The sequence below is a fragment of the Dryobates pubescens genome, chromosome 4 (genome assembly GCF_014839835.1).
Source record: "Dryobates pubescens isolate bDryPub1 chromosome 4, bDryPub1.pri, whole genome shotgun sequence".
In the NCBI taxonomy this organism is placed as follows: domain Eukaryota; kingdom Metazoa; phylum Chordata; class Aves; order Piciformes; family Picidae; genus Dryobates; species Dryobates pubescens.
In genome coordinates this window covers 10,678,651-10,694,768 of record NC_071615.1, presented here as the reverse complement: position 1 = coordinate 10,694,768, position 16,118 = coordinate 10,678,651, and the positions used below count along the sequence as shown (strand labels likewise).

At 60.7% G+C, this 16,118-nt stretch overlaps 1 protein-coding gene across 3 annotated transcripts in view; it reads left to right on the top strand.

Annotated features, from left to right (window-relative positions):
* Positions 1–16,118, top strand: part of LOC104300291 (coronin-7) — a 41,529-nt gene that overhangs the window by 6,914 nt on the left and 18,497 nt on the right. For 2 of the 3 annotated variants that reach the window (XM_054180493.1, XM_054180491.1), the window contains exons 6-9: positions 1,007–1,083; positions 2,209–2,259; positions 11,536–11,622; positions 11,852–11,934. In XM_054180493.1, coding sequence (XP_054036468.1) covers positions 1,007–1,083; positions 2,209–2,259; positions 11,536–11,622; positions 11,852–11,934 — 298 coding nt within the window. Of the gene's footprint in view, positions 1–1,006; positions 1,084–2,208; positions 2,260–11,014; positions 11,095–11,535; positions 11,623–11,851; positions 11,935–16,118 lie in introns of those variants that run through there. The other variant, XM_054180492.1, reaches the window with a different exon arrangement.

The following is a 16,118-nucleotide window of genomic DNA, read 5'->3' as shown; positions in this document are numbered from 1 at the left end:
AGTCAGGCCTTGGAACAGGCTGCCCAGGGAGATGGCAGAGCCACCATCCCCGGGGGTGTTCAAGTACTGTGTGGACAAGGCACTTTCATCTATGTTTTGATGGCCATGGTGGTGTTACATTGATTATTGGGCTCAATGATCCTGGAGAAGTCTGAGAGATCTTGTTAATGTTTACAAATATCTGGAGGCTGGGTCAAGAGGAAGGGGCCAAGAGGAAGTCTCTCTTCAGTGGTGTCCTGTGGATGAGGGGCACTGGGTACAAACTGGAACACAAGAAGTTCCACCTCAATGCGAGGATAAACTTTGCTGCAAGGATGGCAGAGTCTTGAAACAGGCTCCAGAGAGGTCATGGGGTCTCCCTCTCTAGAGAGATTCCAAACCCTGGATCCTTGGAACCATTTCAGGTCAGGTTATTTGGGGCTCTGAGCAACCTTAGTTGCAGATGTCTGTGTTGACTGCAGTGGGGTTGGACTAAGTGAGCTTTAAAGGTCCCTTCCATCCCAGAGAGGTTGATGATTCTGTCTCCACCATGCTGGTGGTTGGGCTTAAGTCCAGACCTCAGTGTCACCCAACAGGCAGTATGGGTGGCTTTTTGGATCTGGAACTCTGCACTCCCTGGCCTGTGCACTCAGGCTCCTGTGCACTTTCACAGGATGGTGTTAAAGGCTCCTGTGGGGCCCAGGGTGTCACCTGGGGTGACGGGTCCCTCTCTCTCGTGTTCCAGTGCATGGGCCAGCCTCACCCAGGCCTCAGCTAGCTTGGCAGGGAGAGGAGGTTGGGTGGCAGCACGGGGGTGTAAGTGCCCTGTGACATTCCCAGGGCTCCTGCCCTTGGGATCCAGCTGCCAGCAGCACAGGGATGTATGAGCAGAGCAGCATCCTGGTGGGGCCAGGCCATTTCCCCTGGGAAGCCCTCCGGTGCTCGCGGGTGGCAGAGCGATGGCTCCTGCCTTGTCTGCACCAGGAGCCCTGCTTGGTGCAGTGCTGAGCCTGCTGTCCTCCCACAGCTCTGGATGCCCACGGGGACCAGCTGCAGAGCCTGGCCTGGAAGCGAGATGGGCAGCTGCTTGGTACCTCCTGCAAGGTAAAGTGACCCTTGCAACTGCGCGCCGCAGCCGGGCCGGCTGGTCTCTGCTCTTGCGGGGCACACAGTGACCCCGGTGGGGGAAGAAAAGGGGAGAAATGGGGGCGGTGAGCGGTGCCGGGGCTGAGGCTGATGGCAGCACTAGGTGGCGCCTGCTGCTCGCCGCCGGGGCGCCCAGGGACACGCAAGCACCGGGGCTGCGCCTGCATGGCGGCCGGGCAGGCAGGGCGGGCGAGCGGGCAGGCTCCCAGGTTGAACCAGATGATCCTTGGGGCCCTTTCCAAGCTGGGATTCTGCGATTCTGTGAGGTTGAGCTGGCGCAGCGTGCAGGCTGAGCGAGCCTCTTCCCCTCTGCACTGAGCATGCAGGCGCAGAGAGCTGCCACACCGTGCGCAGCAGCTGGACAAGCAGGGCTGAGTGTGCAAACCAAGCCTGCAGGCTGAGCGAGCAGTCAGCCCCACTGTGCCAAGGGTGGAGGCTAAACCATGGGCTGGTGGGGCCAAGATGGATCATGGGGGCCACCCAAGCATGCAGACCACGCATGGCACTCAGTGAGCAGTTTGAGCCCTGTACTGAGCAAGCAGGATGAGCACAAAGACCCCGAGCTGTGCCATGGAGTGTGGGTCGGCCCCCAAACCATTGCATATGTGGGTCTGGCCAGCACAATGTGTGCTCCCCATATAGACCCCTGGCAACAAACTGGCACCAGGGCACCTCTCTGTTGCCTCTGCACCCCAGCCAGCCCATTCCAAGGGGCATCCCATGACCCATTTGATTGTGAGGTGCCAGGCAGCATGCTGGGGAACACTGGCAGTGTGTCATCTGAGGGTCAGGCTCCAGCCCTGGCTCTGCTTTGGAGGCTTCCCCCTTCTCTAGGAGCAGTTTTGAGGCTGTCAGGGCACTGGTGAGGCTGTAGAAGGCCTGAGGGGGTGGGGGGGTTGTTATATGGGGCAGAACCTTGACAATGCTGTGTGGCCATCCATAGGGACAAGCACTGCAGGCAGGAGAGTGAGTGATGGACAGGAAGAAGGGGGCTGCTCACTCCAGCCTTCTGCATAATGCAGCCTGACATCCTGCTGCCCCCTGGGTCCTTAACCCTCCTCTGTTTTCTTCTCATCTCAACAGGACAAGAAACTGCGGATATTTGACCCCCGGGCCAGCCCAGCTGCCTCCCAGGTACTGCCCCTCCTGGCTGCTCTGGGTGACATGGTGCCAGTATCCCTGCCCAAGCAGGATGTCCACTGCCTGCCATGGGGTTGGCTTGGGGCCCCAGATTGTGCCAGCCCTAGCATGGCTTGGGAGAGGCAGTGTGATGGTAGGGGCCAAGGGCAGGGGGAGGGGGCAGCCTCCTCCTCAGTCCCAATGGGGTTAGGCGCGGGGGACTTCTGCCCTTCTGCCTGGGCTGGCAAGCTGACAGGCAGCGATCCAGAGTCCTCCAGGCAGCGCTGCCAAGCCCCATAGGGGCTGCCGGGCTCTGTGCCACTCTGCAGGAGCTGGGCAGAAGGCTCTTGGGGACGAGGACCTGGCAAGGGTGAGGGCCGGGTGGCCAGATCCGCACAGCTCAGCAAATAACAGCGATTAGGAAATAAGTCGAGGACTTAAGGCTTGACGTGGAGTTGAAGCAGCCTCTTATTAGAGGTTTCCTGTGGCTTGGGGGCTCAGGCTGCCGCCAGCCCTTCTGCTGAAGGGGCTGGAAGCCTTTGGGAGGGGAGGGATGCAGTGGAGAACAGGGTGAGGTGACTGCAGCCAGCTCTGCCACTCCTTGTGCCTCTCCTGCCACCAGTTCATGTGTGTCCATGGGCTCAGGAAGCTGATGGCCTCTGGTGCCTGGGAGCCACTGCGCTGGTGTCACACTGCACTGACTCTTCTGCCACCATGGAGCCTGGGTGCTGAGTTCCCATAAGACCCCTGGGTGCTTTTGGTGGGTACATGGCCCTTGGGACAGCCTTGTAAATACATCACCATAGTATACAGCTATAAAGCTATAACAGGTTGCCCAGGGATGTGGTTGAGTCCCCATCCCCAGAGACATTCAAGATCAGACTTGGTGTGGCCCTGAGCAGCCTGATCTAGTTGGAGGGGGGTGGGACAAGATGACCTTTGAGGGTCTTTTCCAACCCAAGGCAATATGTGAATCTATAAACATAGTGATTCCATGTGTGAGTGAGCCAGGACAAAGAGCTCCCAGCCCTCAAGTAGCCCCTGTGATGCTCTCCTGCTCTGGGTGCTGCCTGATGTGGCTGGGAGGTAGCAGCGTCTGCTCCCAAACCCATCCTACACCTATCCCCTCTCCTCGCCCACCCCTCGCCTCTCTCCGCGCCAGACCTGCTGGCTTGTGCTGCGGCATTTCGATGAAGCCGTGAGCGCGATGGGCTTGAGCCAAGTCTCCTGGGGAGGGGTGGACTCTGTCTCGCTGAGCTCTTAAAAATAACGTGTGAGTGATGGTGGCTGTTCAAAGCAGGCAGCTCGCTTCCCTCCGCTGCCGTCTGATCCAGCCCGGAGCTGGCGCTCAGGCTTTGCCAAGAGAAATATGCACCTCAGAGCGCTGCCGCGCCGCAGCCCTCGCCCCGGCCAGCCGAGAGCTGATGAAGATGTTTAGTCTTGAAGTACTGGGCTGAAGGAGAAAACGTTAAAAAGCCATAAATCCTCTGGAAGCTTGCACTGGGTTTGCTCAGCCAAGAGGAATAATGCTCCGGTGTTCTGCTTTCTCTGTCCCCCCTCCCGGTTGCCGGAGGGGTGGGTTCTCTGGAGAGGCTCCTTCTCCCCCGGGGCAGCGTGGGGAGGGAAGTGGGCGATGCCAGGCTGGCGTGTGGTGCCAGCACCTCGCCAGCTGCCTGCTTTGAAGTCACCTTTTTTTCGTACAGAGGTGTGATGGCTTTTCCAGCCGGGCTGGCCCCTGCGGCGCCAAGGGCTGGGTTTCCTCTCAGCAGTCGAACGGCTCAGGCTCAGCACCAGCTCCTCCCGATCCCTTTGCAGCACACGGTGCTGGAGCCAGCCTCAGCAGAGGGCTGATCCTCTTAATTTGCCAAACCTGCCTCGTTAAACCGTTCTTTCTATTAGCATAGGGAGAGAGGGATGAAAAAGAACTAAAATAAGAGCCTTGGGGAGGAGGGATTGGTGCTGTGATTCCTGGAGCTGCCCTGGGACCTAACAGATGCCCCATGTGCAGGGATGGGGTCTGAGTATGGATGGTGAGGAGGGTGACGACCAGCCTGCCCACACCCCATGGCTGTGCCCCTGTGGAGGCTGGACCCCCTCCATTCCTGGCTCTGTGTCCGTGGCAGCTATTTTGAGCATGTCCCAGCAGTGGGCAGGAGCATGTGACGCAGTGACAGTGGCATGGCTGCGGTCTGGCTGACCCTGCAGGGTGCCCACTGCATATCCAAGGCCATGATTTCCCTTGGGAGAGCAGTGGCCTCAGCCTTCTGGACCACCAACCCCTCATTGCTGCCTCTGGGCTGGAGCAGGGACTTGCAACAGCAGCAGCCCCTTTGCAAGCATCAGGGTTGTGCTTGCATCCCACTGCTGCTCAGTGCCCTGAAACTGGCAGTAGATGTGCCAGAGCCACCCCTTTGCTGCTGTGGGTCCTGCTGTACCTCCCCTGCTGGGCTAAGGCTGGATCCCAGAGCTGCTGTTCTTCTGGAGAGGTCCCATGAGTCTCATCCTCCACCTCATTTACACCCAAGGCCACTCTGCCCCGGCTGCAGCCGGCTCTCCCCTCCCACGGGTGCTGGTGGTTACCCTCCTTGCCTTGACCCTCTGGCTGGAAGCAAGTCACATCCTGTTCCTATGGCCCCAGCTCCACCGGGGCTCAGTGCTTCACTGCTTCCATCCTCACCCACCCTGTAGTGCAAACCCCATGAAATGTCCCCATGTCCCTCCAAAATGTGTCTTTGGGGTGCTTCATGCACCAGCATTGGGGAACAGGGGTCAGAGCACCATGAGGGTGCATCTGTGCTTGCAGCCCAGAAGCAGTCATGTCCTGATCTACATCTCCAGCAGCATGGGCAGCAGGCAAAGGGAGAGGGTTCTGCCCTTCTGCTCTGCTGACAACCCCACCTGCAGTGCTGGGGCCACCTCTAGAGTCCTTAGCACAGAAGAGACAGGGACCTGTTGGACTGGGGCCACAGCAGTGGTGGAGGGGTGGAAGCCCTCTGCTGTAAGGCTGAGAGAGTTGGGTGTGTTCAGCCTGGCAAAGAGAAGGCTCCAGGGAGATGTGCTGTTGGCCTTTCAGTGCTTTTCAGGGGCTGTTGTGACAGGACAAGGAGTGATGGGTTTGAACTAAAAGAGGGAGATCCAGACTGGAGAGAAGGAAGAGTATTTTAATGTTGAGGGTGGTGACACCCTGTCCCAGGCTGCCCAGAAAGATGATAGATGCCCCATTCCTGGAACCATTCCAGGTCAGATTGTTTTGGGCTCTGAGCAGCCTGCTCTAGTTGTAGATGTCCCTGCTCACTTCAGGCAGGTTGGATGAGATGATCTTTAAAGGCCCCTTCCAACCCAAACCAGTCCAGTTATATATAACTATACTATCAGCTATACATCAGCTGATGCCCTATGTGGGTCACCAGAACCAGTGCAGGATGCAGCAAGTTGTGTATGACAAGGGGCACTAAGTTGGCATCTCTGCTTGCCTGCTCCCCTGGCCATCTTCTCCTGTGGGTCAGGGAAGCGCTGGGTCCCTGGGGCTGGTGGGAGCAAGATGGATGAGGAGAAATGGCTTCAAGCTGGAAGAAGTTGGATTTAGATTAGACATTAGGAAGAAATGCTTCCCCATGAGGGTGGTGAGGCACTGGAACAGATTGCCCAGAGAAGCTGTGGAGGCTCCAAGACTGGAAATGTTGAAAGCCAGGTTGGATGAGGCCTTGAGCAACCTGGTCTGCTGGGAGGTGCCCCTGCCCATGGCAGCAGGGGTGGAAGTGGATGATCTTTAAGGTCTCTTCCAACCCAACCCATTCTGTGATTCTGTGGCCTTACCTGCACAGTGGGTCGTGGTCTTACCCATCCTCTGAAACAGTGCTCTCCTAAGCAGGGTGCACACAGCAATCTAGGGGGGGTGCAGGGAGACAATACTAGACCTTCAGCCCTGCATGGCTGTCATGTAACCACCGATCAGTGAACATCTCATCCTCAAGAGGATTTACTGACAGAGCTGTCAACCAAAACCACTGCAGGTGGGAGGTGGCTCCCGGGGGGCAGAACACTGGCGACGATGGGGACCATCCCATGCCGTGTGGGCAGCGTGGCTGCGTGCCAGCCTGCTCCCCAATCTGCATCCATCAGACACAGCGTGGCTGCCACAGGCCACATCCCACCCACATCCCATCGGGCGAGGGGCTGCAAGCATCTGGCCGGCACCTGGCTCCCATTAACGGGGCCGGGGCGGGTGCCGGGCCGGGGGGCTGCCGCCCAGCACGGCCACCGTGGGCTGGAGAGGAGCTGGCTCCGTTCTCACGAGAAACTTCCCCCGGCAGCGCTTCGGCAGGGCCGGGGGCGAGGCAACGGCCACACGTGCAGGGTGAGCACGCTCCTGCTCACGGCTTAATGAGCTCTCCTTAATGAGCGGGGCTGAGGGCACCTGGGGACAGCTGGCTGGGTGTCACCCTGCGTTTGTCCCCACCAGGAGTTTGTTCCCCACACCACACGGGTAGAGCTTGGCGCCTGGGGGCGGCTGGGGCTTGCAGCCCTCCGAGCACACCCAGTGTGAGGCAGGATCGTGCTGTCACCCCAAGAGTTGCCCTGTGGCCCCAGCGGTAGGAGAGGGAGTCCAGCCCTTCTCCCAGACCATGGCCACCATCCCATGTGCCACATCAGCCCCCAGCAGGGTAGGAGAGTACAGCAGGGAGAGGGGCTTTGTGGGCATCATGGCCGTAGTGGCAGGGTGATGCTGAGGAGAGGTGGAGATCCAAGCTGCAGTGACCTATCTGTGCCCACAGTCAGAACCCCACAGACCCCAACATGTCACCTCTGCTCGGGATCAGCCCAGGGCTGGTCGGGGACCGCTCGCCAGGGGAAAGTGCACTGGGACACAGAGAGACTTTTAGCCTTCCTCCCTGCCCGGCCCATCGATGTGATATCCCACACCGGGGTCACCCCGGGGGTACCTGACTCCCAGCCTCGTCAGCGGCTTCCTCCGGGCTGGGGGAAGGTCCAGAGCATCCCACATTCCCAAGGAGACCGTGGGAAGCTTTGAAAAAGTTGGCCTGGCTCTGGGCTGCCTATTTATAGCACGCCGCGCTCGGCGCTCTCATGCTTCTGTTCCCCAGCGTAGCTGCACAGGACTGTTTATATTTCCTCTGCTCTGCTTCCCCCTCGGCCGTCCTTCCCAGGAATGCCACTTGGAATGGCAGACATGGGGAAGTCGAGGGGGATTTGGGATGAGCCAGCAGCATGGCAAGGGATGCAGGAACACGGTGGGCACTGCTTGCCCTGACCAGCTCTGCAGGGTGCTGGCACAAGGGCCTGGGTTGGCACCTCACTTACCTGGGGCTGTGGCTCTGGAAACAGCATTTTGGGAGCCTCCAGCTTGCTGCCTGAGCTGGGACTCCTGGAAGGAGGGAAAAGAGGTTTAGGGGTTTGGGAACAGCCTCGTAGCAGAGCCTGGGGGGCCGGTGTCTACAAGGAGGGATGAGATGTGGGAGAAGAGGGATCCATGCTGATGGGTGCTGTGGTCTGCCCAGACCATATGACCAGTGCTCCCAGCCCAGCCCTGTGCCTGGGCATCTATGCCAAGGAGGAAGCCTCCACAGCCATAGGGGCTGCTCTGGTGGGAGCCCGCTCACCTTCCTGTCCTTGCTGGGATTCTGCCCTTGCTGGGACCTTGTCTTGGCCTCACTGAGGGCTGGAGCAGCTCGACGAAGGTGTCAGGCTGTGCTGGCAGCAGCGTGGCAGAGGTGGAGCCTGCACAGCACTGTGTTCCCCGCTCCCCAGGGCAACAAGGCTTTGTGGCAATGATCATCTGGGATCGGGGAGGTGATGTAGGCAGGAGGAGGCTCTCCCCAGTCTCTTCCCACTGTGACACAGACAACCCACACCCAGCAGCAGGCGGGGCCAGTGCCAACAGGGTGATGGCTACTGGAGCATTGCTGCCACCATGGGCAGTGGCTGGGGTCCTTGTGCTTTCCTAGGGGCAGGTGGCAGCTCAGGGTGTCCCCAGGCTGCCGTCAGAGAGGAGGAACAGGGCTGGCCTGGGAGAGGCTGTTCTGCTCTCCTGGCCACCTCTGTAGTATGGGATTTGGCAGTGGAGGGAGGTCACAGAGGGTGTGGGGCTGTGGTTAACTCCCTCAGCTCCCCAAGAAGCCATTCACCTCTCCTGCCCCCCACAGCCTTCTGGGGTGTGAGGGGAGTGAAGGCATCTCCCACATTTGCAGGCCCATCATTTCACCATGAGAAGGAAGTGTCTGTCCCCAGGCTCCACTGCAGTGCCCCAGGCTGAGGTGACCCCTGCTGCCCTGATTCCTGCTGGCAAAAGAATGGCTCAGCCTGGCTCTGGCGCCTCCTGCACCCACATCTCCTGCTAGGATTGCTTCCCGCAGGGATCAGCTAGCCGTGCTCGTGCTCTGCTAGCCACAGGCAGGGCAGAGCTAAGACCCACTCAGCCATCTCCCACCCACACAGCCCTACAGCTCTGCTCTGGGCTCCCCATCTCCAGCGCTCTCTGCCCTGCATCCCGGCTGAGGGTGCCTGCTCCCGCGGAGGCAGGGAGCGCCCCGGCGGTGTCCCCAGCACTGCAGCCGTATCCGCTCCGTGCCGAGCTCTGCCAGCAGCCGAGGAGCCGAAGGCAGCCGCTCCCTGCGGGCAGCTGTTCCCAGCTCACTCAGCCTCGCTGCCAACAGCTGCATCAGACATGTCAGCCTTGATCCCCACCACTGGGCCCCCACAGCCCGCAGCCGAGAGCTCCGTGTGTGCTAGCACTGCACCTCAGCCTGTGCTGGAGGGTTAGGTTGACTTGAGAAGAGGGACCGTGCCAGGAAACCCTCCCCATGCAGCCGATCTGGCACTGAAGAGGGAGCACAAGCTCCCCTCACCCTGGGCTGCCTCAAACCAGCTGGGCTGGACCCACACAATGGGCTGGAGGAGGCTGGGATGCCTCAGTGCTGTCGTGGCCAGGGAACTGGGAGGCCTTCTCAGCTCCTTGTGTGCCAGTCTGGAGCTGGTGGTCTCCCCTCAGCCTGCTCAGGGGATGAGCAGCTCCAGAGGGATGCCCATCCCTCAGGCTGTGGCTTGTCCCAGCTACAGGGATACAGGGTGAGGAGTTTCCCAGCATCATCCCAGGCTGAGTGCCCACCTGCCCCAGCTCTGGCAACTTCAGGGAAACCCCACAGCAGCCCCACGGCCACCCCGGGGCTCCCCACTGACCAAACCATACCAGTGTCCACCATCAGAGCCAGATCACATCACTCTATGCCTGCCAAAACCCTCAGCACCAGGGGAGAGGACATGGGACTTGGGGGGGTGTCCCTGGGGGTCCCACCCACCCAAGGCTGCCAGCCAGCCCTGCACACTCACCTCTGGCAACATCTGCAGAGGCACCATGGAAAGCAGATCCCCGGCCTCACTGCATACTTGCTGCCATACGTCCTGCTCAGCTGGGATGGAACTAATGCAGAAAACATGGCCCTGCGCCACTGCCAGCACAATGTGGGCTGGGAGCAGCATCGCCCTGTCCTCTGCCAGCTGTGCCACCCACCCTTGGGTGTTGTGCTGGCTGGCCTGGGGGACTGCCACCCAGCACCATCCCTTAGGTGCTGTGCTGGATGGTACAGAGCACTGCCACCCACTGCTGTCCCTTGAGTGCTGTGCTGGATGGGCCAGGGGCTGCCACCCACTGCCATCCCTCGGGTGCTGTGCTGGTTGGCTCTGGGGTCCAGCAGAACTGGCACAGTTGGCTATGGAATCTCCAGCTGTTGAGCTTTGGCTGCCACGGTGCGTGGCTCAGGTGCAGAAGTGTTCTCCTGGCTGACAAGCAGGCTTGGCTCTGGCTCCTGGGCTTTCCATCCCTCTTGGCACTGATCCTGGGATGTGTTCCTTTCTCCTCCCAGGACCTGGCTTCTGTGCCAGTGTGTTGGAGGTGGGGGACAGGCCCCTCCTGCCCCACATCCTGCCCCCATGCCTGGGAGCGCCGGGCTGAGCTCGGCCAGCGCTGCCTCTGCCAAGTGAGCCGTGCTGGCTGGCAGGCACCGTGTTTGTGCTGGCAAGGAGGCTGGCATACCAGAGCCAGGGGAGGGGGAGATTTGGCACCGTGTGCCTTCTCCTGCCCCAGCTGTGGGTCTCTCCAGAGAATGGGCATCCCTTGGAGGCTGGGAATGGAGGAGGCCACTCCCAGCAGGGCCTCACTGGTAGGGAGGTGGAAGATTTGGCACCACCATGCAGCCTCCCCAGCCCACTTGGGCCTGTGGGCAGCTCACAAGATGCTGCTCCTCGATCACTGGAGGCAGTGTGTGTGTGCCTGCCTGGGCATGTGGGCACCCTCCTGTACCTACCCTACCCCTTCTGCCCCCAAACCAGGTCCCTCCTGCCTTGTGCCAAGGTGCCAGAAGCACTGTGCCGGATTTAGCTCTGGCAGAGCCTTCTACTCTTCCATGCCAGCTCTGGAATTGTTTGCAACCTTTTATTGGTGCTTCATAAACGATAGCAAGGAGGCTGCGAGCGCTGCCTGCACCGCGGCACTGCTGGCTCCCACCGAGGCATCAGCAACCACAGAACCCATCTGGGGGCCACATGGGAGCTGGCGAGCAGCCACCACCAGCCCCACCATGATTCCTCCCCTCTTTAGCAGAGCAGAACTGGCACCAGCATGGTGACTGTGCTGAAGATTGTGGAGTGGGCAGGGGGGAGCCCAGCCCCACAGGGGAATGGCAGAATGGGGCTGCAGGTGGTCAGGGCGGTGTGGGAAGCACAACCAGGCTCAGTTTGCTGTGTGTTTCGGTAGCATCCGGACACATGCAGGGCACCCAGGTTCTGCAGCCAGGATTCGGCATGGATCGAGAGCCCAGGGATGCATCTGGGGAAGTAAGTCACTCTGTCACTGTAGCCATGGCTGTGGCCAAGCCTCTTCTCATGTCTGCTGGCATGGAGCAGCTTCCTCACAGCCCCCTCGCTGAGTGTGGGGAGAGCCCTGGGGGTCCAGGGAGCTGTTTTGTGCCCCCTCACACTCACATTTCCTGCTGCCACTCTCCACTCCTCACCGGGAGTCAGCCCAGCTGCTCCACAAAGCACCCAAGCTGGCTCTGGCACTGGCACAGTGTGGGAGCCCAGGACTGTCACCGCTTGCAGGCTGTCCCTGCTGTGCTGTCACCTTGGGCACCTCTCAGCAGGCAGGGTCCAGCTCTCGGCTCCATCTGCTTGGCCCTGGGAAGGTTCATGGCCACCACGAGTGAAGCACATGTCCTGCATGGTGTGTCTGGCATGCCTGGTGGCACTACTGATGGCTGTGTCTCTTGTGCCCTGCAGAGTGTCCTGGGACATGAGAACAACAAGGACAGCCGGCTGCTCTGGATGGGCTCCAGCGATTACCTCATCTCCGTGGGGTTCAGCCAGGTATGGTCCTCACCAGGGAGGCAGCCCTGGTGCCGTCGGGACGGCCCAGCCCCACTCTCTGCAGCAGCTGTGCCAAGGAGCCGGCTCCGGGTGCTTTCTGGGTCCCCCATGAAAGCAGGAGGTCCCCTTGCCAGGCGACCTGGCCCTGGCTAGGGATGGAAGGAGGTGGTGCTGTGGGGCCGGCCGGGCAGCCCTGGTGCCCGCTGATGGCATGTTTGTGCCCCTGCAGATGCGGGAGCGGGAGGTGAAGCTGTGGGACACGCGGTGGTTCAGCAGGGCGATGCTCACCGTGGCGCTGGACACCTCACCTGGGTAGGGACAGGGGCTCACCGTGGGGTGGGAGGGCGGGCAGTGGGGACATGAGGAGGCACTGTGGAGATGCCATGACCAGAGACATGCAGGGAGCATGGTGGCAGAGCAGCAGGTGACAGAGTACTCCCGGCACTGGCAGCACTCAGCCACAAAGCTGGGGACAAGGCTGGTAATGGTGTGGCTGCATCCCTGTCACCGTTTGGGTAGGATGGCAGGGCAGTGGCACTGCTGGCAATGGCATGGGGTGGGATGAGTGTGCAGTGGCGATGGTGGCACTGCTGAGGTGACCTCTAGGTGGGTGGGCACAGGCACTAGGCTGGCACAAGATGCTGCAGGCAAACAAATTCTTTTGGCATTGCTGCTCACTGAAGCAGCTCGGTCTCACCGTCCTGCTCATGGTGGAGCCACACTGCTTTGTGCCATGGTGCTGCCCAGCCAGCCGTGGCCAGGCCAGCAACAGAGCCATGCTCACCAGGTGTCCCCTGAGGAAGTGGAAGAGGAGCTTTGGTGGCTGTAAGGGGTCAGTGCCCCTCATCAAGGCATGATGGATGTGGGGCACCACTGAGGTGAGAGACACTCTGGTTACACCCAGCCTGGCCTCTCCCACACTGCTTTGGAGGAGGAAGAGGAGGAAATGCCTTTCTTCTGCTGTGGCAATGAGGGTTTGGGACAAAGTCCTTGCCAGGCTGTGGTGGAAGCCACTAGCTCTCCTCAGAGCTGTTGGCAAAGCACAAGGTTGTCAGGATCCTCACCACACACCAGGCTGGCCCCATGGCAGGCTGGAATGCTAGAGCAGGCTGAGTGGTTGGCAGCCACCAAGTGCCAGTGTGGGACCTCTGGCAAGGAGCTGAGTGAGCTGTGATGGTGGGGCTGGGTCTTGGATGCCCCTTTGCTGAGGTGTCAGCACTGAGCCTGTGTTGGCAGCAGCCTGGATTGACAGGAGAGGAGAGAGAGCCATGGGCACAATGAGGAGGTGATGGCACAGCGGCTGGGGGAGCAGCTCTGGTGGGAGCAGGCAGGGAGGCTCACCCTCCTGCAAGCCCCTGGGGTGAGCAGCTTGCAGCTCTCCTGCTCCTCAGCTCTGCCAGCACAACAGGCAAAGCTATGGGACTGCCATGCCCAACCTCAGCAATAAGCCATCATCAGTGTCCAGAGTGAACATTCTTGAGTGAAGCCAGGGCACTGTGCTGCAAGGGGACGCTTTGAGGGTCTCTTCCTGCTGTCAGTGGATAATCCAGTGGGAAATACCCCAAATCCTGCTGCCGTGGGCTAGCACCAGCCTCGGCAGTGTTGGACAAGGTCAGACTGGGGGATCAGCCCAGACGATTCTGTGACTCTCTGCCTCTGGCTGCGCGGCGCTGGGCCGGGCCGAGCCAGCCTGGCTAAATTGGATGCAGACTCTGGGCTGTGCTCAGCCCCCTTCGCAGGGCTGGGGTTATTTTGGCTGCCGGCTTTATCGGCCGCCAGGAATGCGGCTGGCGGGCGCTGCTTGCACGTCACGCCGCGGCTCTGCCGCGTTCTGGTTGCGTGGCTGGCTGATAAGGAGAGGGGCTGGGGGTGGTGGGGGTGAGCAGGATCCTCCCCCCCCGTGCTGGGAGTCTCCAAAGAGCAGGAGGTGCTGGTTTTAGGCAGCCACTCTGGGGCCAGACGTGCTTCCAGCCCCAACCGCTCCCCCGCTCCCCGCCCCGTAAATCTCACTGGGATGACAAATGGCAGAGGGGGATTTGGGCTGGCTCCTGGCAGAGGTGCCGAGCGGGGGCTGTGGCAGAGCCATCCCCATGCTGGTGGGGTGCAGTGCTTGGGAGCCTCGGAGCCGTGGCTCTCTGGTTTAGGGGTACTGCCAAGGCAGTGCCCAAAGAGGGGAGCTGCAAGCTCGGGTCGGGCTCAGTGCAGGGGGTGCTGGAAGCTCCCGGGATGGTGATTGCAGCACCCCAGGGATGGTGGAGCAGCCAGGGGCTTGGGGTGCCCATTGTGGATCCCCAGCATGGCCATGGGTGCCCAATACGGGACAGGAAGAACCGTCCAGCGCCGGCTATGCCGTGAGCCGCAGGCGGGGAGCCGGGCGCCGCGGCAGCAGCTCGTTGAGGCTTTTTGAGGAAGCAATCAGTGGGCGGGCAGGAAACTCATACCATTCATTACTGCCGCCGGGCCGGCAGGAAGGGGAGCCCGCATCCCCACCGTGTCCCCACCGCGTCCCCACCACACCCTGCCGCACGGGGCTGTGCCTCCCAAGACAGCATCATGCATTCCAGGCACTCTGTGGCACCCCAAAGCAGTACCATGGCGTGCCCCAAAGTGGGGACCCCCCCCCCCCCCGCAGGATGGCCACCCCAAGGTCTATGGTCAAAACGGCCCCCACAGGGTGGCAGAGGCCCAGCATCCACAAGAGAAAAGGGCAGAGGGTAGGGAGCAGTAAATACATTTTGGGGGTTCCCCATCACAAATCCTGAGCAGGGCAGATATTTGTGACTCCAGAGCTCATTTTGAAAGCACACCAGCTGTGTCAGGGCTGTGCTCAGGAGCTGACCCCTGCTGGTGCCCAGACTGGTGGTAGGCGGTGTGGGTGGGCTCCTCTCCATGCCATGATCCACAGCATGCCAGCTTCGGGTGCCTGCCACTCCCTTCAAATCGGGTTTTGTCTTCCTCCCTCCCCCCACTTTTAATTAGCTGAAGGAGCAGCAGGGCAGGAGCCAGGAAGGGGCCTCAATAGGTTATTGTTGCCCTAAATTGTAACCAGCACCGGTGGGGTTGAGTTACCAGCTCCAACTCGGGGTCAGTGACCAGACTCTGCTGCTGCACGCCCGGCGCCCGGCACAGCACTGCCCGAGGACGGGGCTGTCACCACGCTGGGGCCAAAGAACAGCGGCTCCCTTGTGTCACCACATCATTTGGTGTCCCTAAAATGTGCCCAGGGAAGCTGGGGGTACCTCCTGCCCACACCACAACTCAGGGCTGTGGCTGGGTTAGTTGAAGTGACTAAATCTGCAAAGGTCCCAGGGAGCTGTGTGCTCATGGTATGTACTCGTGCTGGGCAGAGCCCCATAGGGCAGGAGAGATGGGAACAGCAGGATCCCCACCACCCTTCATGGTGCAAAGTCCATCAGAGCTGGGATGTGCCAGAGCTGACAGGGCAGGATGTTTGTGGAAGGATTTGAGGCTGCTTGGTTCCCCAGCACTGCAGCAAGACATGGAGGGGCCTGGGTGGTTACCCAGGGACAATGCTCAGCACCCACCAACCCCCTGCCTCTATCCAAAACTTGCATCTGAGCCAGCTCATGGGGACCAGGCTTGCACCCCCAACATCTCCTGACTCCAGCCCTTATGTGTACCAAAGCACTTCACCCCGCTGAGACACACATCCCCACTGTCATCCTGCCACCTCTCCCCATCATCAGCTGCTTGCATCCTGCCTGTCCCCAGTGCCCTGCCTCCCCTTTTTCTGGGGACTGAACAGCTCTTTTGGGTTGTGTTGGGCATTTCTGACAACACCCACCCCAGTGGTCAGGTCTTGGTGGCAGAGCCCTGAGTAGGACAGGTCCATCCCTGTCCCTATCCCCTTGCAGACCCCTGCCCTTGCCCCCTTGTTCCATGGGTGCCTTGGCTTGGCTGCCAACTATAGACAAGAAGAGTGGGGAGAGACCAGCCCAACAGGTGCCACCCCAGTGGGACCCATCCCTTGTGTGGGGAGCTGCTGCTGGAGAGCCACATGAAGCAGCTGATGCTGGGGCAGCCGCTTGCCCTGGTAATTACACCGTGTAGAAATAGCCCTGTGCCACTGGGGTGGGAAGGCAGCAAGTGGCAGCAGTGCCGAAATCACTCCCAGATGGGCCACAGCCTTGGTCCACTGCCACCTCCGTGGCCTCCCGGTGCTCCCTGGCCTCCCTGGCAGCCGGTGGGATTTCTGCCTCTCCAGGAGCTCTTCCTGGCAGCACATGTGGGGCTGTGGGATGGGCACACATCTGCCTTCACCTCAGAGGCGCAGGGAAGGGGACACCTGGCACTCTGTATCAAGGCAGTGTGTGTCCCCCAGGGCTCTGCTCCAGCCATGGGGACCTGGGGGGCCCAGAGGACCAGGCTAAGGTTGCCATGGGGCCAGGGATAGTTCTCGGGAAGCCAGAGCCCTCCAGGCTTGCAGCAGTTGGGGTGCAGGGCTGGGCTGGCGCTGTGGCAGCAGGACTTACCCC